The 22,371-nt window shown below is 38.6% G+C and overlaps 1 protein-coding gene across 2 annotated transcripts in view; it reads right to left on the bottom strand.

Annotated features, from left to right (window-relative positions):
* Nucleotides 1-22,371, bottom strand: part of DNA2 (DNA replication helicase/nuclease 2) — a 1,108,563-nt gene that overhangs the window by 65,027 nt on the left and 1,021,165 nt on the right. The window contains exon 22 of one of the 2 annotated variants that reach the window (XM_044056952.1): nt 6,308-6,376. In XM_044056952.1, coding sequence (XP_043912887.1) covers nt 6,323-6,376 — 54 coding nt within the window. In that variant the 3' untranslated portion in view covers nt 6,308-6,322. Of the gene's footprint in view, nt 1-524; nt 6,377-22,371 lie in introns of those variants that run through there. The other variant, XM_044056951.1, reaches the window with a different exon arrangement.

The following is a 22,371-nucleotide window of genomic DNA, read 5'->3' as shown; positions in this document are numbered from 1 at the left end:
AGGACCAATCTGCTAGCATAAAAGATGTCTGACATGTTCCTCATCATCACAGTGTAGGTAAAGCCGGTGCAGGCGTTGATAAATAATGTCATGGCTGCAGTGACATCACATAGACTAGTATCTAGGCACCGAAGCAGGTGCTTTTAGAGCATGTACAGTATCAGGATCAAGGTCCAAATTGAGTGTCTGAAAATAATTGGTGGCCTCAAGGCTGGGAGCACTTGTAATCAGTGTGTAATATATCAACTAATCAGTGTGTGGCTATATCATGCAGCTGCACTGAGTGCAGGCACTTCCATGAAGAAACTGCAAGATTACAAACAGAATCTCAATGTTAATTATTACCATTGTGCTTTACTTGCAATGGGAAAGCATTCAGCACTATTTAGAAAATAAATTGCAATTTTAGCATTCTGAGAATGGAAAACAATGCAAGAATAAACATTAATGATCTTAATTTTAAAGAGAAGGCAGCAGTCAAACTGCTTCAGATGAGATCAGGTCACTTGTAAACACAAACGGTGTACCACCAAAGATATTTTATTTGCAATTTTTTATCAACATTTTAATAGTAAAAGGAAAACACATTATCAATTAATAGTACAAAACTTAAGATTAAAAAAAATATATGTATCAAAATTTTTATAAAACAATATATAAAAACAGCAGCTATGTCCCAATCTTATTAATCTGCTACAAGACAATCCTAGGTTAGGTATTTCTCCTCCTCCTATTTTTTTCTTCAGCAAAATGCCACATTTAGGACAATCTGCATGCTATTCTAGGTAGAAAACAGTTGTCTCCAAAGTCCATCAGGCTCCCATGTCACAAAAGAGCACCTCCTGCAAGTCAACAAATAAAGCAAAGAAGAAGCTATATTTGCTCAATGTAAAGGGACCTCCAACAGCAGCATGTTGTGAAAGTCACCCAATGACACGATGACAGACAGAGGGAAGTTCTAATCAAGGAGAGTCTTTCAGTAGATCAAATGATTCAGTAAGCACTGAACTATTATGCCTAATGTCAAAGACCTTCATTTGACAGGTCTCAGGATAGGGCAAATCTCAGGCAGTACCAGAGTGGGAAGGATAAGGGCAACTGTCCAAATTCAAAAACGGATCCAAATTCAAAAACGGATGTTGGAATGCTCTGTTAACTTTTCAACTGTGGCCCAACTCTGAGTCATGGTCAAGACCAATGCATGACAAAAGTGTGCACACTAAGGGACCAAGTGGTCACTGTACAATGTCCACAATGGATACAATCATGAAGTACTGTAGAGATCATATTTTAGTGCAGTAAGCTTTGATCATGCTATATGCAAAATGCTGTTAGCTGACTGATAGCATAATGCAGCTGACATGCCACTTGTCGGACAAGTGAGAACTCTTTCTTTTCTTTTTGTGGCAAAGGAGATGATCAGTTGGTTTATCTTTCTAAAATCAAGCACCTACCTCAAGTAACACCTGAGCAGTCATTATGCATCCAGGGTGTGAATGCCCATTTCTCCTCCAGTTTTTATCACCTAGAAAACTAGGTAGTCAGGGGAATGACTTTGGGAGAAAACAAGATTTCATTCTGAGAGGCATCCTATCTTTGTGAAGCATCACATATGGCTCCTGGCACATGAAGACCTGAAACCCAGGGCTGAAATTCAACAGGAAGAGCCTTTTTCAAGAAACAAACAGCAATGTCACTGAGCTAAGCTAGCAGGCTCAAAAGGTGGATGAGTAAGCTTGTCCACCATAAAGTTCACGTCTATGACAAGAAAGGATTCCTCAGTGAAGGAAGGATATGCAGCACTCTTAAGGAACTGCTTGGCCAGTTGATGCTGGCCACAGTTCTGAACTCCAAAAAGTCACTATACACAGAAACCGCTGACAAGTGCTCCATGAACAAGAAAGTACAGAGAACAAAATCATAGATGTGTCAAACATTCATCAAGATCACCTGCAAGCTGCAAGCTCTCCATCAGGAGCAATACATGATGCCATTAACCCAAAACAAGAATTATTTCCACTTGGACGCACAAACCTGAACTAGATGGCATCTTTGCAGCTTAAATCACTTCTCACACCCCATCAGCAACTGGTGGAATCAAAAGGTACACAGCAGAAGCCAAAGCCAGCGGTAGGGATATTTGTCCTTGAAACAGTGGCATATACATTAGCCGTCCATCACTGGAAAAGTTTCCTGAACTGCAAGACACTTTACATGCTGAAATTTATTCACCCCTGGTCACCAAGGAGCAGCAAGACTGAGTTCTGTTCTTTCTTCTCTGAGCTCTGTGATGACGTGTGAAACCATGGGTATTTGTACAAGAATCTCTCACACCAAGAGATGGAGAATGCATCCACAGTTATTTTCCCCTTATCCTGCTGCACTGAGCAGAACAAGGAGTGGACTCTGGTCTCACAACTGACAACAAAAGTTCATCTGCAGAGTGTCTCACTTCCAGAAGACCCTGACTATGCACGGCTTCAATATCTAGATCTTCAGAAGAGAAAAAGATTGAAAAAGCATTGTGGAAGCTCATTCACCTCCTCAAGGATGTAAAGTGCAGAAGGAAGGAAGGAAAGATCAATAAAATAATTAATTAACGTAATCATTTTACATTCATTAACTGGGTATGTGCACTGGTTCAAGGACACTTTTCAGGCACAACACGAGTCACATTTGTAGGAGACGAACTTAGCAATTGCACAGTACCACAGTGTACAACAAAATAAACAGGCCATACTGTGACACGTACACATACAGATTAAACATTAAATTACATGATCAGATGCAGTTTAGATAACTTACAGTCTGAAAATACAAACATTCTTTTGATTAAAAGGATTTACATACAATTTCCTTTGTTAAGTAAGAGAAGAATAGCTGGGCAGACTATGCTGGTCTAGAACAGAGAGTAATACAGCAGGTAGGATTCATTAGAAAGAGTTTGATGACCAGAGTTAGTTAGAAGGTGGCGGCTCCCAAAGGTAATGTCTGGTGGTTTTAATAGCTTCAGCAGGTCCAGATATAGATGTTATTCACTGAAAGGTTTGGTTGTTTGCCAAGGCTTTAAGGACGCTGGTGAATCACATTAAAGCAGATGCACTTTCTTGTTTTGCAAGAAGGGATATGAATAAAGACTCTCTTCCCTCTACAGGGGATATAATCTAGTGACCCCCATTGCTCTTGTATGCACACAACATGACAAACTGTTTTTTTTTCTGACTGTATGAAGACAGTCCCCAGAAATAATTGTTTCTCTAAGTCTTCACAGCTAGAATCACCCCCTCTAATTTCCAAAAGGAGGATGTGGAGTCTTGTCTCTACAAGAGGAGGCACACATGACAGCCAGTGATCTTTTGAATCCCACCATCCAAATATCATTCATCAAGCTCTGGCTGCAAAAAGAACACCCAACTACAGACTAATGGAGACTATCCATCATTCCAGTGTTTGGCAACAAAGACCAAAAGCAACAGTGACAGCCGTGTGTGTGCGTGTGTGTCTGTAACCCCTGACCTCTCAATGCAACACTCAGGCTTTCAGAAGTGCACCATAAAAAATCATGGCTGCCACAAAGGCCAGGAGGTACAAAATAGCCCAAAACAGGACCCTATTCAGTGGCCTCACCCAGCCATTCTCCAAAGGCAGAAATGACAGACAATGCAACATGTTCAACTCTGCCCCAATGAAGACCCTCTTCAGTTTCCCTTAAGGAATGCATCTAAGGAAGCTCCAGGTATGGCCATCTCCACAGACTGCCAAAATAAGGCAAGCAGGAGCCAGTCATTCAGGTAATAGAACCCTAGGAGACAACTTCTGGATGGCTTTTACCACAATGACCATCACATCACTTCTGGGTGCCAAGGAAAGCTTAATTGGCAACACTGTATATGGAAAGCAATACCCACCCAGCATAAACTAACAGTCTTCCTGTGTGGACCCCAAATACTGATATGCCAAAAAAGAATCCATCATGTCAGACACTCCCAGCCAGGCACCCTGCTGCTGGACTGCACAATGGTTAGAGTAAATGGTCCTCCATTCTTAGACTAAGTGGCAATGCATTGTGAACTCTAGAGAAAGTGCATCACAAAGGTTCTCCCTCAGCCCAGTTTCAGGGAATTTGTAGAACTGATCTACCCTCTTTACAAGGTGGGCATGGGATGGACAGAGGTGGAACAAATGCTTGAAGACCCTAGACCCCAGCATAGCAAAGGAGTAAACTCTCTTGTTACACTCATCCAAAGCACAAACCTCCTCTGGCAGTAAGGTGGCGATCTGCTGCAGTCTCTTAAAACTACACAGGGCCAAAAAGATCTCAGAGAATAATGAACCAAGATTATTTGCAAACTCTCCTGCTAATTCAGGCAGCTGCTTGTAAAGGGCATTAGCCCTTTACTGGAGCTAATAGGGTAGAACTCAGGATGCCTCCACAATGCTCAGAGAGCATATCAAATGACTTGTTCCAAGCGGGTAACCAAAGTTTCCTGCAAGCGTCTTCCTTAGAAAGCCAAATAATGCATTTCTGGAATTATGGAACAGAGGCCCAAGGCCAGTCTAAACTATTATAACCTAGATGATCTCTCCAAAGAAAGCATCATCTGGAAATGTAGATATTTAGTGGGCTTATTATCTCTGTCCGGCTCCAAATCTTCAAAGGACTTGAGGCCACAGAGTAGCATAACAACCTGATACTTGTAGGCATACACTTATGAGGAGATATAAGTGTGACAGACCTGTGTCAACCATTGCTCGACCATGTGTGCACCAGAGTCATTACTGATTGCTGAAGGATTAAGACAGGTCTGACACGGGTTTTAGGCCAATTTCTCCAAAAGTTTACCCTTGCAACCATGACTCAGGTTCTGGCCAAACACCAGACAACTGTTCGATCATGCTCTGAGACAAAGCCCCATGTGTGGGAAGATCAGATGGACTCTCTGAGTGGAACCTGCAGGCAAGTGTTGGCCTTGGGAATGAACCAAGGAGCAGAGTTCCTGGTCCTCAGTATACATTAGATAACCAGATGGCTCAAGAGGTGGACCTTTGAGATCAGGATGGTCACAAATGGGTTCCAGTTTATAAGAAGGCAACAGGTTGACACAAGATCCTTAGGAGCCACCACCCTAAGGTGGAGGCCAAGAGCACTTGTCCACAAATCTCCAAGTCCTGCAACCAAAGTAGTGGACTTGTTTAGGCTCACACTTTCATTAGCTGATGGAAATCTCATCACCTGAAGAGTCTAGAAGAACATCAAAATTGCTTCAAGGGGGTTCAGGTCTGGACCTACCTTTTGAGTGCTTGTTTCTGCAGCAAAGCTACAGCATATACATGGGCAAGGCTGGTAGAATCCTCTTACTAATCTTCATGTTAACAGCAATTGACTGCTGCCATCTTTGTGGAGTGGGCCAACATTTCCTTCACTTAATGTCGACTTCCAAAGTTGAATTTTTGGGAAATGTGGCAGTTTTCAAATGCATATGCTTCCCTGTTGTAGTACAGGAGTGCAAGTAAGGGCCTTGACTGGTAATTTGATGGCCAAAAGGATACTGATTTCGATGCTAAGGTAAGCAGACACAGGACTTAAGAGGACAGCAAGGTCAAAGATATTAGCTGTGGGCAAGAGAAAAAATAACTGGTAGGATCTGGGGGTGGGAATGCTTATGCAGGTAGTACATTATAATGAGGGTGTCTGATGTCTAAGGCTCATAGATTTCTCAAAATGCATGGGACTTTATGGAAAAGAAATGGTACATTTATGAAAAATTAACCTAGGATCCTTAAAGGGTCTTTCACATTAGATCACATACATAATACATGGAAGCAACAGTAAATATACACAATGAATTACACTGAATACTGCACAAGGTAAACAATTTTGCTGGAAATGATCCATAGCAATTTTGACTATATAGGAATTATGCTCAGGGGGGTATTTTCAATGCACCTTATAAATTCAGCTGGGTAATGACTCTACAGCTGTCTTACGACATTAAAATATCTGCATCCTTAAATAAACGGGGCTGAGAAGAGATAAATACTGACCAATGTTACAGTCCAAGGAGGTAGAAAGTCTTTAGCAAGCAGCAATGAAAATTCTTAAAAAGATTCAAGTTTTTTTTAAATTTCAAACAATATGGAAATTGTTTCCATTTCAGTTAGTAATAAGGGGGTAGAACAGGCAGGTCTTTGCTGTTATCCTATCGCCTTGTGAAACCTAATGATGTCAAACAAATAAGGGGAAAAAAAAAAAAAACAGAATACAAAACTCAATGCAATTATTTCAAAGCACATTTCACAGCAGTACCAAGTGGCCAATGTTTCATGTTAGAATCTTCTTGAACGTGTTATGTGCTCCAGGTGGAAGCTCAATGATGTAAACATAAGGTTAAGGAAAACTGATTTGTTCTGATGCAGTGGTTAGAAAGATCAGGCATGTTTACATTACAGGAGCAGCAATCCTTTGCAGGTATTAATGTTTGGCGGAGAATACCAGTACGGACTGTAAGATTCAAACTTCCAGCAGCAAAGTAAATTATGCTGAAAAAAAAAACACTGCACAAAGTAGGAAAATTACTTATCCATACAAAAGGAACAAAGGTTGTCTGTTTTGCTTTTAGGCATACAGTAGACGTGTCATGCATAATAAAGTGTTAACTACCACAGACTGATATGTGCGATAAGCTGACCACTTACAATACCCACTACTCTAATTAGCAGATTATTTTCCCACCAACATAACATTGCATGCCCATTTAACTTACCAACTGCAGTCATTGTCCACAGTCTACTGAGACAGATTTTACTACAACTGATAGAACGTGGTAATACATTACACAGGTAGGAATTTAGGTAGATTTTCACATTGAGCTGTTCTCCCTGCATCAGCCTCATGTGAGGGTTCTGCCTGTACAACCTAATCCAATACAGATACTAGACTCAAAGTTACAAAGGTCAGAGCAATATATATCAAATTATTTCCCTTTTTTGCTAGCATCTTTGTAGACTCGGTGTCGTACACTTAGAAATCAGAGACGTGGTGGAAGTGCCACCACACTGGGGAATACAGAAGCACAGCCTCATGCAGAAACACTTTTGGTGGAAGTGCCACCACACTGGGGAATACAGAAGCACAGCCTCATGCAGAAACACTTTTGGTGGAAGTGCCACCACACTGGGGAATACAGAAGCACAGCCTCATGCAGAAACACTTTTGGTGGAAGTGCCACCACACTGGGGAATACAGAAGCACAGCCTCATGCAGAAACACTTTTGGTGGAAGTGCCACCACACTGGGGAATACAGAAGCACAGCCTCATTTAGAAACACTTTTGGTGGAAGTGCCACCACACTGGGAAATACAGAAGCGCAGCCTCATGCAGAAACACTTTTGGTGGAAGTGCCACTACACTAGGGAATACAGAAGCACAGCCTCATGCAGAAACACTTTTGAAGTTTCTTTTTTTTAAACTAATGTGGTTGTCAGCGAGACTGTGCAGCTGTGTAAAATCTTACCATAACAGCAAAGGTCCTTCTTTTCACTGCTGCAGTATTCCTTGCAGTAGGGATCGCCTGCTTAGGGCAGCCTGATGCCTGGCCAGTATACCAAAGCCTTTGGGTGTAATAGGGACATCATCTGCCACACGTATGCCCCTGTGTATGGCATAAGGCATATAGGTGATACAAGGACGGACCATCCTCAGAACTGAAAGGCCCCAGGAGGAACAGTTCAAGGAGAAAAGAGGAACATATGTATCCAGAAGGAGAAAGAAATGGGAAGGAAGGAGGGAGTGAATACTGTAACAGTGAAGAAAACATCTAGTATTATGGTAAGATTTTACACAGCTGTACTATGTCCTTCCATATCACTGTTGCAGTACTTCTTACAGTAGGGAGAGTACAAAAGCTTAGAAGGAAAGTTGGGAGGAGGAATGTCCAGCACAGCCCAAGAAAGCTATGCAGGATAACCCTGGCAAATCCGGCTCTAGCTCTGAAACTACATCCAACTTATAGTGCTGGTAAAAGTATGCAAATAAGTCCAAGTACGTATCCAAACCTTTGATAAAAGCACCAGAAGAAACCACAGCCCTGGCAGAATCCGCCTTAACTGAAGGAAGGCTTTTCTCATGAAAACAGTAACAAAAGAAATGGCCTTAGATATCAAAGAAGAAACAGTTTGCTTAGAAATAGCCAAACCTAAAGACCTATGATGAAAGGAAACAAAAAGTTGCTCAGATTTACAAACGGATTTAGTTTCACCTAAATAATATCCAAGCTGTCTATGCAAATCCAAGGTGTGAAGAACCTTCTCACTAGCAGACTGCGGAGAAGGGAAAAAAAGGCGGCAAATGAATAGACTGATTAAGAGACAACTCATCAACCAGCTTGGGCATAAAAGAAGGATTAGTATGAACAGACACACTATCTTTATAAAAAAACTAAGAGGGAACAGCCATAAGGGCCTGCAGCTCGGCCACCCATCTTGGCTGAGGTAAGGACCTAAAGAACAACAGTCTGCCAAGAACAATACTGTAAGGAACCCGAAGCTGCAGCTACAGGCTCAAAAGGAACCCGAGTTAATATTTCCAGGAGAAAATTAAGGTCCCCAGAAGGAGGAATAGGCTTCCTGGGAGGTCTAATATGAAGGACGCCTTTAGAAAATTGTATCACCTCAAATTTAGAAGCCAAAGGAGGAGTCAAAGACAGACCAGAAATGGCCGATAGGTGGGCTTTAACAGAAGAGTATGTTAATCCAGCAGTGAGCAAGTCAAACAAATAAGAGAGAACCAAAGTAACTTCCATAGAAAGTGGATCCAGGCTACAAGCTAGACACCAAACAGAAAATATCTTCTATATGGATAAATAAGACTTACTGGTAGTGGGTTTTCCGGCCTCCTGCAGAATCCTCCTTTACCCGTAATCCTCTACCATTAGCCCAACCTCCTCAGATTTCACTTGTCGCCAGGAGGTACAGATGTGATTCCAGTGCTCCGAGCAGATAAGTGGTTACTTCAAGTTCTTATTCTTAAAAACTCTACTTTAATTATATTTATATACATTTAATCTTTATATAATTCTTGATCAATTTCCACCCTTTCTTTTTAGTGTGTGAGGTCCTTGGGTCTCTTTCTTCCTCCACCTTTCGTCTCTCTCTGGGCCTTGGCCCTTGTTTTTCTTTAAAAGAAAAAAAAACAAAACAAAACTAACTTTCTTTTCTAGTAATTTTGTTTTTTCTTCTACAGATGGAAAACCAACAGATTTTAAATGGTGTGCTGTGTGTGACAGAAGATTCCACACACTGATGCACATAAGTGTGTTTATTGTTTAGGAGCGGCCCCACTTGGATTCCCCTTGCAATATTTTTAATACTTAGGCCGTCCAAGAAAAGAAAAATAAGCTGATTCTGAAGGGCCTTTTACCTGCTCCTCTATCTTTTCTAGGGGCTCAGCCCCCCTCTAGAGATTCACAGGGATCCGAGGCTAAAAAGTGCCGCCATAAGGACTCTAGGATATCTTTGGTACTTCCTGAAGAGTCGGACCTGAGAATGTCGGCACTAAGATCTAGGTCAGCTTCTTCGGACCCAATAGACTCGATGGCTCTGAGTGAGCTTTCTTCTACACCGGAGTTTTCCAAGTCGGCTCAGACTCATCCATCTCGCCATGTCACCTCAACTACTTCTTCGGATCCTAACAGATTGGATCCAGGCATTCAATCAGCTCCTCAACTCCAACAATCCCGGATCCAGAGTCTAGACAGAATTCAGTCACCTGGGAGGTCCACTAGATCCGTCTCCCTCACAGTGCTAACAAAGATACTTCAAACTCCTAGGCATTCACAACCTTCTTCAGTGGCTTCTTCCAGATCCTGTAGAGACCTATACGATGACGTGGACAAAATGGTTAAGTCCATTATCAAGGCTCAGATCCAGATGGGGGTACTTCCAGCTCCGTCCCCTCGTGGATCTGAGTGTGCCCCTGACACTTTTTTCTCCTTCTTGAATCCATTTTGGTGGCACAGGAGAGCAGTCTCCCTCGATACTGACCTTGTCTACCTCTGTTCAGAGATCCTCAGATCAGAGTGAGTTCCAAATCAAAGATGTCGCAGCCGGATCCGAGGGGTGTGGTTCGGCTTTGGTTTTATCACAGCTTTCCCTCCCCAACTGGAGCTTCGGCCCTCGACAGTGCAGGTCCGGTTCTATCTAGGAGTCAAGGATCTGGGGTGTTCCTGCCTTCTTTTTTGGGGACGTCTGCCCCGAGGGAGTAGGGGAGGATATCCCCAAGACCTCTAGCTTTCCGGGTTTTGTAAAATGCCCTCTCTGCAGGCAAAGCACCAGACCCTTTGACTTCTGCTCCACTCCATGTTCCTGCATTGGATCTAGGTCTTGAACTTTCCAGGGTCAGCCTGTCTCTAAGGACCTCCAGACCCTTCCACTTGAGGTGGCTTCTTCCTCTTCTGACTCCTCACCTGAATATCCAACGGAGGAGAAACCATGAAAGAGGACGTGCAAGAGAAGGTACTTGGGCTCCCCTATGGAGGCCCTTACCAAGGATACAGACTACGATGAGGGAGAAGGGACTCCCAAATCACCACTGTGCGATGTTTCCTTTGCAGACATCTTTGAAATTTTAAAGCAAAGAGATGGTTGGTCATCCAAAAAGCCTTTGTTATAGGAGTCTGTATTCCTAGATGCCTTTGGGGTGGGCCCGTCTACATATTAGGTAGCCCCCCCCCCCGGCAGACGCTCTTATAGATCTTGTCACCCGTTGGACCTGGAAGGAACCGGACACCATACAGCCTGTACCAAGGCGCCCAGACAAAATCCTCTCTCTCCCCTGAGGATTGAACCTTTTGGAGTAAAGGCATCCCAGTTGACGTTATGGTGCTGGCAGCAGTTATAAAGACAGAGCTTGCACAATAGAGCTCGACTGCCCACCCACTGAACAGGGAGTCCTGAGCGCTGGACAGGTTCAGAAAGTGCACCTTTGCTTCAATGACTTTTTCGCTTAGCGCTTAATTACTTGGCACATTTTTTTCGCCTACAGAGAGACCTGGTTAAGGAACTCGAGTCCTTGGTGGAGTGCATGCCCAAGGAGGAGCATGATAAGGTTTCTTCAAAGCTGACCACTCTTACTTCCCTGGCAAACTCTTCCATGAGGCTGGTTTCCCACTTAGAGCAAGGATCCTCAAGGGTAGCTGGCACCAGCATTGTGATATGTACACATATGTAGATAAGCCCTTGTGATTTTGCGGAGCCCTTTAAGGCATCTTTTGTCAATGCCCCTTACTTGTTTGGACCCGCAGCGAGCAAGAAGGTAAGACCTTGTCTGCCGTGGGAATCAAGTTTTCCACCCCTTAACAAACCTGCTCAAGGAATCAAAGAGGGGTTAAGAAGACTTGGTTCCGAAAGTCCCAAGATTCTTTTCTTGATCAAAGTGGAGAGTACTTCTCCAGAGGCAGAGGAGGGTGCTTTAATGGGGGATGCTTTCCTAGAGGCAGAGGGGCCTGCAAAACCAGGGCTTTAGGGAACCCTTTTCTGACAAGCCCTTTCAGCACTCCTTAAGTGGTGCCCGACTGTCTGACTCTGGAGGCAGTAGGGGGCCATTTTTACTTGTACCCAGGAGCCTGGGCCCAAATAACGACAAATGTTTGGGTGGAAAACATAATATCCACAGGCTACCCAATCCCTTTTCTCTAACCCCTCCAAAAATTCAAACGAAGCTCCCCGACATTCCACCCTTCCAGAGGGAGTTGGCAGTTCTATAAATCAAAAAATTACTGCAAAAGAGAGTCATCCAAGAGGTTGTAGCCAAGCAGAGAGAATCTGGAAATTACTCCCGTTTCTTTTTGGTGCCAAAGAAAACAGAGGACCTGAGGGCTATTTAGACATAAGCAAACTCAATTTATATGTAAAGAAAGAGAAATTCTGGATAGTGGCAGTTCATTCTATCCTTCTGTTACTAACGAAAGATGATTAGATGTGCTCTGTGGACTTGGACACGTACTATCACATCAAAATAGACAGGTGCTCCAGAAGTCACCTGCACTTCTGCATGAATTCTGGATAGTGGCAGTTCATTCTATCCTTCTGTTACTAACGAAAGATGATTAGATGTGCTCTGTGGACTTGGACGCGTACTATCACATCAAAATAGACAGGTGCTCCAGAAGTCACCTGCACTTCTGCATGGGAGCCAATCACTTCCAATTCAGAGCCCTGCTCTTTGGTCTCACCACATCCCCCCCCATACATAGTAGTGGTAGAAGCTCACCTCCAACTGCAAGAGTTTCAGGTATTCCTATATCCAGACGATTGGCTCCTAACTGCCCCCACCCAGCATCAACTCTCTCAGGCCAGGGACTGTCTCTACTGGATATCTCACTTTCTAGGCATCACCATAAATGCAGAAAAGTAAGCAAACCAAGTCAAACACAAGCCACGTCAACAAGAAAAGATGTCCAACGAAACACGAACTGAGGACAAAAGGAATTTATTCACAAATAATTGTTGTTTAAGCAGATTTGTTCTTCAATGTATTTGAACAACTTCTTCACAAATTGAATAAAAAAACAATTAACAATATATACTCTCATCAAGACTCTCACGTGTTAGTACTACATCAATTAAGATTTAAAATGGGTGGACTGTGTTTAAAAAATCATTTTTAAAAGGTATATTTATAAAAATAAGGTTTTTTTAAATATATATATATATAAATTTAAAAAGTTAAATTTAAAGTTATGTTTATATGAAACAACAACAAACAACCCTTCCACAACTTATATAGGAAATATGCATATAGTAATATATATATAATATATACTAATATAGTAGCTGTAAGTATAAACCAAAAAAAAAAAGTGCAGTACTATCAAGCTCACAACACACAAGAAACCTACTATGTTATTATTATTGTTGTTGATTAAATATATATATAACTAAAAACAAGATACATTAAAAACAAGTGTCATTATAAAAACTAAAGGGATAAATACTTACAACCACCTATTGACATTACAATATAAAAAATGTTATATTTTGATTGAAAACCAAAAAACCAAAGGTTGCATGATGAAAAATATTAACCAACTGAGCACAGGCAGGGTTAGTCAAAATACACTTGCTAGTACTTTGAAAATATTAGACTCTAAGCTCTTAAAAATCAAAGAAGTCAAGGGAATCAAAATTATTTTGAGATAGGCAGTGGTTCATTTATAGTCCCTAAGGGGACTAAGGCATTCTTCTTTGAATTGGCAAATTCTGACTTTCATCTAGAATAAATCTAAATTATTGCATATACATACTATGTTAAAGAACATTTTAGACCTATTGTATTACTTAAAGAACTTTTGAGATAGAGATTGGACTTAAATAGATAAAAGAATTAACCTGATAGAACATTAAACATGAGATGATGAACAGATAGATTTGTTTACATCTATTTAATTACATCTAACACAGAACAACAAAGTCCTTAAAATTAAAAGATTAAAATTAAAAAAAATTAGTGTTGTGCATGTTTGCTTGGAAAAGCATTCCCAAGTCACGGAAGTGACACCGGCATTGACTTGACATCAAAACCTTAACTGTACAAGCGGTCCGGAGACACTAGACAATTTACGAACCTGAATACACTAGCTGGTAGGATAATTTCGGACACCAAGATGACAATACTGAAAATACGAACCTAAATACTGTACTTGTTAAATTCAAAATGGGCCCACTACAACTACAAGACGCAAACAACAACAATAATAACACTAAAAACCAAACAAAGAGTACTTACCAAGACAACCGAGTCAACCAATTCAAAAAATAACGTTTACAACAACTACCAACAACAACATTAACAAAAAAAACAAATAAAAAACACAAATAAACTTATACCAAGGACAATGACCCATACTACTTTCATTGTAAACCAACATATATACATTTGTTTTGGTCTTTAGAATGGCATGTTTTTTTCCTGGACCATCATTGATCTTTAGTCCATGAACTTTTAGACTCTTACGTGTTCGTAAGGAGTTTTATAGACTCTATTAGAGCCCTCTTAAGAGGGAACCTTTAAATAAATCCATTAAGAATTAAATCTAATATACTGTTAGGTGACTCATCAACTACAGCGAGCCACTTAAGGTAGTTATCACTTATAATTATTTATACATCTTACATGTCTAACACAAAACAACTTTTGAAACTGTATTTATAATAAACAATAGTTCATAGTGGGATATATAAGCATAAACAAATAAGAAACATAAACACTTTAGAAAAAAAAACCACTAGCCCTACGTAAACAGAGAAGATTATAAAGCCCTGATATTTATAAAAAAGTAACAGGCTTAGACTATTATGCCACCACTACAGGTATAAAGAACTATAGTTAAATACTATTAACATATAACACATGACACAAATAAGTTAATCTTTAAATATAGTTAATTATGGGTAAATTATGTTATCTGTTTATATTTGGGTGATTTGTTATACACATACTATAGTGATATGGTATTACCACTAAAAATTACCAATTATACATTGCTTACCACTAATAAAGAACAATATATAATTGCATATTTAGACCATGAAGTTCAATAATGCCATTAAGTTTACACTTTTTGATTAGACTATATTAGTCAACAAAAGATTTAAAATTTACTGGTCTTTAAAGTTTTAAATTCAAATATGAAAGATTTGAAGAACAAAAGATTAGACAAAATATGCTTTTCAAGGAACCTAAGATTACTATATATATCATTGACTTAAACACATTACCTATAGAGCGTCAACTATAGATTTAGAAAAATTTTCTTAATGAAAAATATACTTAGGGTGAAATGAATTCTTAATGATGAAATTTTTATTTAATCGTCACTTAACAAACAATTCTTTTAGATTAATGAATACTTTACTTTAAAAAATTTATTGAATTTCAATATTACATTCCCCTCGCAACTATGTTTTATACAAATACAGTTCTGGCATAGAGGGAGAGAGTTTAATTGTGCACAAAAATATATATACAAAGATCCTTAATATATTCTCTGTGACGAAATTATATCTTATATCTTATTTATCTATACTTATCTCTTACAATAATTTACATTGACTACTTAATTAACACACATTCTTACAAATAACTTTTTACAGTACACTTTCGCATTACACTATTGAATAAATTCATCTGACTTTTAAACTTGTTAAAGACTATATTAATCTGTAATACTCAGGAAAATACTTATGTAAACAACTTTTACTTTAATGTGACAGCACTAACTAGCCTTTTTGTAAATTCGCTTTTAGATTGAATTTGTTGAACCTCCAGTTCCTTAGAGGAAGAAAAGATGACTTGTATTATGATTCTTAGAACGCTTCATTATGACTATGAGCTATCTGATGAGTGGACTTAGATGAAAGACCCCAGGAAGTGAGATCTTTTGTGAAACTGACTACAATACTACCATTTAAATGAGATAGTTAAGAGTGGGAATTGAAATTAATGTGGCTTTAATAGACAATTGATGAAAATGAAGTGTGTTAAAATGACTCAGTTTGATTCAATAAGTATGTGACTCCCAACTTGATACAGTTTAATAACAATAATATTAACAATAGAATTAGTACCAAAAGTTAAACTTTAATTTCATATACATCAATTTTTCTTTTTAAACATTTAGAAAGGCATGACATTGTAAAAAGAGGATAACAATATGAACTGGATGTGGAGATCAGACAGTACTATACAAAAAAAAAATATGAGTACAAATACAAGTAACAACTCAACAATAAAAACTTTGAAGTAGGAAGACAACTATGACTATAAAATTACAAAAGAAAAGGGAAGACAAACTTAAAATGTAGGGTATATCAACATACATATGCCATATATACAGGAGAAAAGATGCATCAAAACAATAAAAATATTCTAGAAAAAACAAAATGAATAACTATTAAAAACTATGAGTGTATGAACTGAGACCTGTACAAGAGGAGGCAGCTTTCTACATTAGATTAGATAAGAGAGACTTAAAAGATAGGGGGTATCTGAACACACTAGACAAACATACAGAAGCGACCACTGTAATATCAGTTGTCTATTAAAAATTCCTAGATTAAAATTAAAATAATTAATTTAATTCTGTGTAGAATACATTTTTCTTCTTAACATCGTGATTATATTTTATGTCTATTAAAAGAAGAAAATTTATAATACAAAATAAAAGTAAATACTTAAAAATCAATAAAAATATATAATTAATATAAAATATAAAATTTAAATAAATAAAAAAATTAAGATACTTATATAAATAAAAATGGTAAATATTCACAATATAATATAATACAATAAAAATAAAATAATATAAAATTTAATAACAATAAAAAATAATAATATAATATATATAAAAATAAATAAAAATAACAATAAATATATTGTATTTAATATATAACATATAATATAAAAAAAATAAAAATAACATAATTGCACAAATATAATTACCTTTTTTACTTTAATATATGTATAAATATAACTACATTTAGATGTATAATGTTTTAGCTTACTACTTTATTTTATAATAATTTTTGTTACTTTTAACAACTACCTAACATTATTTATAAATATATACATATTAACAACAATAATAGTTAATTTAGTATACTTTGCAAGTATTATTAATAATAAATAACAGTTTAGTTTTAGTATTAACAAGCTATATATTTGTATATATTAACACAAATATATATTAGTTTTCTTGTTTTGTTACAGCTTTAGTTATTGTTGTGATTATTGTTTATGGGTACTTTAAAGTTTTATATTACTGGTTTCATTGTTTATATATATAGTTTGTATCTTGTGTGAATTTTAGCTGTGTTTTTATATATTTACTTTTTTAATAAAGTTGTTATACATATGTTCTTTATTGATGATATTTAATTTTTTTATTGTAATTATTTTGTACATTGATGTTACATTACTAATTATAAAATCTTAAAATAACTTTTAAAGTACAATAAATGTACTTTGCTTTAAGTCTATATATATATATTTTATTTCTTTAGATTTGTAAATGCAGAAAAGTCACAACCATTACCGGTACAATCTTTGGAATTCATTGGGGCCCAATTGAACACCATTACACAGGTAGCTTCCTTGCCCAAACATCGCATCAGTGTTGTTTTATATTTTGTTTCCTTTTTCTAATAGATTTCCCTGTAGTGCTATATTTTCTCTCATTACCTTCACTAGCATCAACTTCTAAACGTTCGCTCCTCTCCCTCCTTCCCACATTCTTCTTCCAATAAACAAACAGTACTGTATATGCCCCCCCACTATGCCTAACTCACTCACTTTTCCCAAGGTAGTTTTTTAAATCTACCATAGAAATATTTTTTCTTAGATTTCTTTTATAACGGGGGCAATCAAACCAAAAATGTTCTATTCTTTTACATTCCTTACAGAATCCTTCACAGTTAGCTTTCACATGCCCATGAACGTGGCTAAACAACTGACTTGTACTAAAACAGGCCAACTAACTGACTTTGTCCCTATCTAATTACTCTGGCTAAACTACTGACTTGTACTAAACCAAGCCAACTCACTGATTTTGTCCCTATCAAATTACTCTGAGCACACTCTGTGGTACCCTAACTGACTGACTTCTGTCACTAACAATTCTACTAACTCTTGCTACACTCTCACTACCAGTTCCCATAGCTTTCAGTCTAAATCTGTATATATTGTCAAATCACCAGTTCCCATAGCTTTCAGTCTAAATCTGTATATATTGTCAAATCCTGTAAATACTGTACATAGAGCTATATGTTCAATCTGTATGTTTTGGGACCTTCCAATTGCAATCTTTGATTATTAATTTCTTTTAATCTCTTAATTTTGTAAGTTGTGTAATTTCTAGAAATGCTTTGTATACTCTGTATGTCTTGGAGATTTTATCCCTGGGCTTCTGCTGAAAATGGACTTGTTGTCCAGGTGGACTTTCCTGGTAAACAAATGTAAAATAAAATAAATACATTTTAAAAAGGAAAGGGATAATAACTTGTTACTCTGCAGTCTGAATGTGAATAGTATGATAAATGAACATAACTCAAACCAACAACCCTCGCTATTGACAACCTCCCAGCCGAATATCTCCAACTTGCACCTAGGGCCATCGCCTACCCAATCACAATACTAATAAATAGATCCATTAATGAACAATACGTTCCTTCCTTCTGGAAAACCTCATATCATCCCCAGTCACAAACGCGGCCCCTCCACCGACCTCTCAAACTACCGCCCCATCGCAATCGTTTCACCCCTATCAAAAATCCTTGAAAGATGTATCAATCACCAGTTCCACTCTCACCTACTCTCCAATAACATACGCTTAAACTCAACATTGAATTCAACCTGGCCATAGCACCACCACCACCTAAATTAACTTCACAAATTCATAAACTCATACAAAAACCAAGGAAAACCTGTCTCTGCCACCTTCCTCGACCTATCCAAAGCATTTGACACAGTTTCCCACAATAAACTCCTATCCTCTCTCTCTGAACTCAACCTTGATAATCATACCTTACAATGGCTCAGCAGCTTCTTAGACGACTGCTCTCAATCTGTCAAATGGCTACACTCCTTACCCCCCCCCTCTGACAGTCAAATGCTCTATACTTGGCCTCCTTCTCTTCAAAATCTTTACAAACCAACTACACTTAGCAACCACAAAAGCCGATACAGTCCAAAACACAGATGACACTACCCATATCTGCTCTGCACCCAACATCCAACTGCTACGATCCCAGGCCCAAGAATCCTTCTTAGAAATAGAAAATTGGTTAAACAATTCTCAGCTAATACTGAACCCCAAAAAAACCCACAGCTAATGTTATACCACCCAACATAGACTATAGACCCCACTTTCTCTATTCCATCTGCCAAAAAGATACTCATAACTCCTGTCACAGAGGCCAAACTACTAGGTCTTACAATTGACCCCCAACTTAAACACAATAAACACATATCCATAATCATACAATAAACACATATCCATAATCATATCCAAAGTCCACAAAAAGTTAGGTTGCCTCTACCGCAACAAATACTTAACCTCTGAATCCAGAAGCACCATAGCCAGAACTCATCTCTTATCAACCCTACTTTATGCATCCCCAGTACTAACAAATCTAAATAAAACTGACCTGCACAAACTCATAACATGCTACAACAAAATAGCTAGGTTTGCAACCAATGCTAAATCACGCTCCCACAACTGCCAATCCCTACATAAACTGCATTGGCTAGAATTTCCAAACTTACTTCACTATCACCCAGTAAAAAACCCTGCTCTAACAGGCCTCTTAAACTTCCATAGCACCAACAGGGAACTACGATCCAGTAACAAAGCCCTAATTGAAGTAATTCCATGTAAAAACAGCTCAGGGGAATCTATATTCCCCTTGCAAAGTTGCAAAAATATGGAACACCCTACCCCCAGACCTCAGGCTACAAAACCACACTACCACATTCAAAAAACTCCTTAAATTACATCTATATGAAAACCACATCTGTAACTAACAGTACACCCTGAGAACCCACCTTACCCAGCCTATAAACCACAGGTGGCCCAGAGAAACACTACTCCACTAACTTATACTCTACCTAGACAGATTTATAGTGTAAATATCTAGCAAATGTTCGCTACTATTAAGTCAATTGTATGCATTCTGTACTTGAACCCACGTACATATTTTTTTGGACTATAGTTAAACTTTTTTTAAACTACTGAAAACAAAAATGAAGCAGGCAACCAGGGTCCACACAAATATTTAATGAAATTAAATGCTTTCGTCCGAAAATTCAAAGGACTTCATTATTCTGATGAAGTCCTTTGAATTTTCAGACGGAAGTGCTTAATTTCATTAAATATTTGTGTGGAGCCTGGTCGCCTGCTTCATTTTTGTTTTCATTTGTTGGTGTTTCTTGTTTTTAGTTCTTTTTTTTAAACTACTGTTAAACTTTAACTGCTTTTCGCTAAATTACTTCTGGAGCTTTATTCCCCAGGACTCCTCTGAAAAACGGACACCTGTTGTCCAGTCAGACTATCCTGGTAAACAAATGTTAAATAAATAAATAAAATAAGACATATTTGATTTCTGACTTTCTGTAATAATTTAAAAGTTGATGTTTGTTTATTAGACATTAGGAAATTGCTTGTATCACAGCAGCTGCAAGCGGACGTACTGTGAGAAATGTGGAGTTCTGGATGAGATATACACTTTGTTTTATAACAAAAACAGTTGGCTTTAGTAACAGAAATTCAAGGCAGATTACGGATATGAGATATCAGAGCTGGAATGGGTGTCTTGTGGCTGATGGCAATATATGCTTCCGTACATATACAAAAAGGAAAAGTTATTCATAACAGTAAAAAAGCTGGTTGTTGTAAATGCGAGAATATTAATACTAGGGTATGGAAATTATCATCTGAGAAAACTTAACGGTAAACATGAAAATATAAACATGAAAATAAAATAATTCAAGAAGTATTAAACTGTGGATAGTTATGTTTAGGAAAAAGTATGGGACCAACATACAGGAGAGGAAATTTGGCTACAAAGCTTGATTATTTAGCCTAGTCATATGATTGTGTGTTAGTAACAGCTACATTTTAAAAAAACTCCTAAAAATCCACCTTGCAAAGACCTGGCTCTGTTCCTGCAGCTCCCCAGCTTAGGACACTCCCCTGTTCCACTCACATCACTCTTCCTCCTATTCCCCCTGCCTAATTATATACGACTACTACTTTAAGCAGTTATGCTAACTGCACTAACTCCCTGTAAGTCGTCATGATCTTCACTACATTTGCTGCACTAGACAGCTGTGGAAACATAGCTATCACCCCTTTTTTTTGTTCTTCCGTAACCTTAAATGTAACTACAAATATACTGAATGTATTTAGAATGTTAGGTTACCTACTGCTTGTATTATGTTGTATTTTCATCACTACTTTTTGTTACTATGCTAATTTTTGCTTGGAGCTTTTCTCCCCGGGCCTCCACTGAAAAAGGACATTATCCAGCTGGACTTTCCCGGTAAACAAATGCAAAATAAATAAATAAATACATTTCAGTTAAGGACCATAAAGTTATACTATATGAAGTTCAAGAAAATAGCATATTTCTAAAAGAAAAAAGGTGCAAAAAATAAATATCTGGGTGGGTGATGCAAACAAATGGAAATACAAGTCAGACAGGACTGAGTATTGAACACTGCTTCAATGAACTATTTGTTGTGTAGGGATAAGATTTGATTTTTCCCAATGTATCATTATTTCCAACAATTCTGCCACAGCGAGAGTATGCTGTAGGGCAGTTACCAGAAGATGCTTGATGGAAGCAGTAAGGAGCCAGTCGTCTAGACATGGAAACACCCGGAATCCTTTTAGTCTCAAGTGAGCTGTTACTACTGCCATGCATTTTGTGAACACACTGGGGGCTGTACAGAGACTGAACGGCATGGAATTGGTAATGATTGGCTCCTAGCCGGAAGCAAAGCAGACTCCTGGAGCGTTTGTCCATCTTGATGTGGTAATACGTCCCGGAGATCTATACAGCACATCCAATCGCCTTCTCTTATAAAGGGAAGAATGGACTGAACCGTGACCATCCGGAATTTGGTTTGGGTGACAGACTTGTTTAAGCTGCTGAGATCCAAAATGGGTCTCCAGTCCCCAGTCTTTTTTGGCACCAAAAAGAATAGAGTAAAATCCGGATCCGCGCTGGTCTGGTGGGACTGGTTGGATGAATATTTTTAAGACAGCTTTATAATCTCTGAAGCTGCTGCTTCCCTTTGATTGGGTGGAACGTCGGGAAATTTTCTTGGAAATTTTGGTTGACAAGAAATGGGAATGGTGTAATCTCTGGTGATACTATTCTGCATCTAAAAGATCGGTGGTGATAGAGTGCCAGGCAGCTTGGTGCAGAGAGAAATGACCCCCGACTGCTTCCAGAGATAAGCAATTTGGCCGCCCCTCAGGAGTGCTGATAAGGCTTTCCAGAAAAAGAGTCCCTGGAGCCTTGATTGTGAGGACCCCCCCGTCTCTATAGGGGTGTCTTCCAGAATTGTTACCCCCCTCTGCGTCTGGGAGTCTCATCACCACGTGTAGCACGGAAAGGACCCTGAAATTTCTTATGCCACATTTTCCCACTCCTCTGATTCCTGGAGAAGGTACGTTGAGGGATGGAAAACCGTAGGCCTATGGCAGACGGGGTTTTTCCATTTTGCTCGCACTTGGCTAGCGTGTACTTCACTTTGGAGCCAAAGAGGGGTGAAGCTTTGATGGGAGCATTCAGAAAGGAAGACTTGAAGG

This window comes from Protopterus annectens, chromosome 14.part0 (assembly GCF_019279795.1).
Source record: "Protopterus annectens isolate FY-2018-M chromosome 14.part0, PAN1.0, whole genome shotgun sequence".
NCBI classification, from domain to species: domain Eukaryota; kingdom Metazoa; phylum Chordata; order Ceratodontiformes; family Protopteridae; genus Protopterus; species Protopterus annectens.
This window is presented reverse-complemented; position numbering and strand designations above follow the sequence as displayed.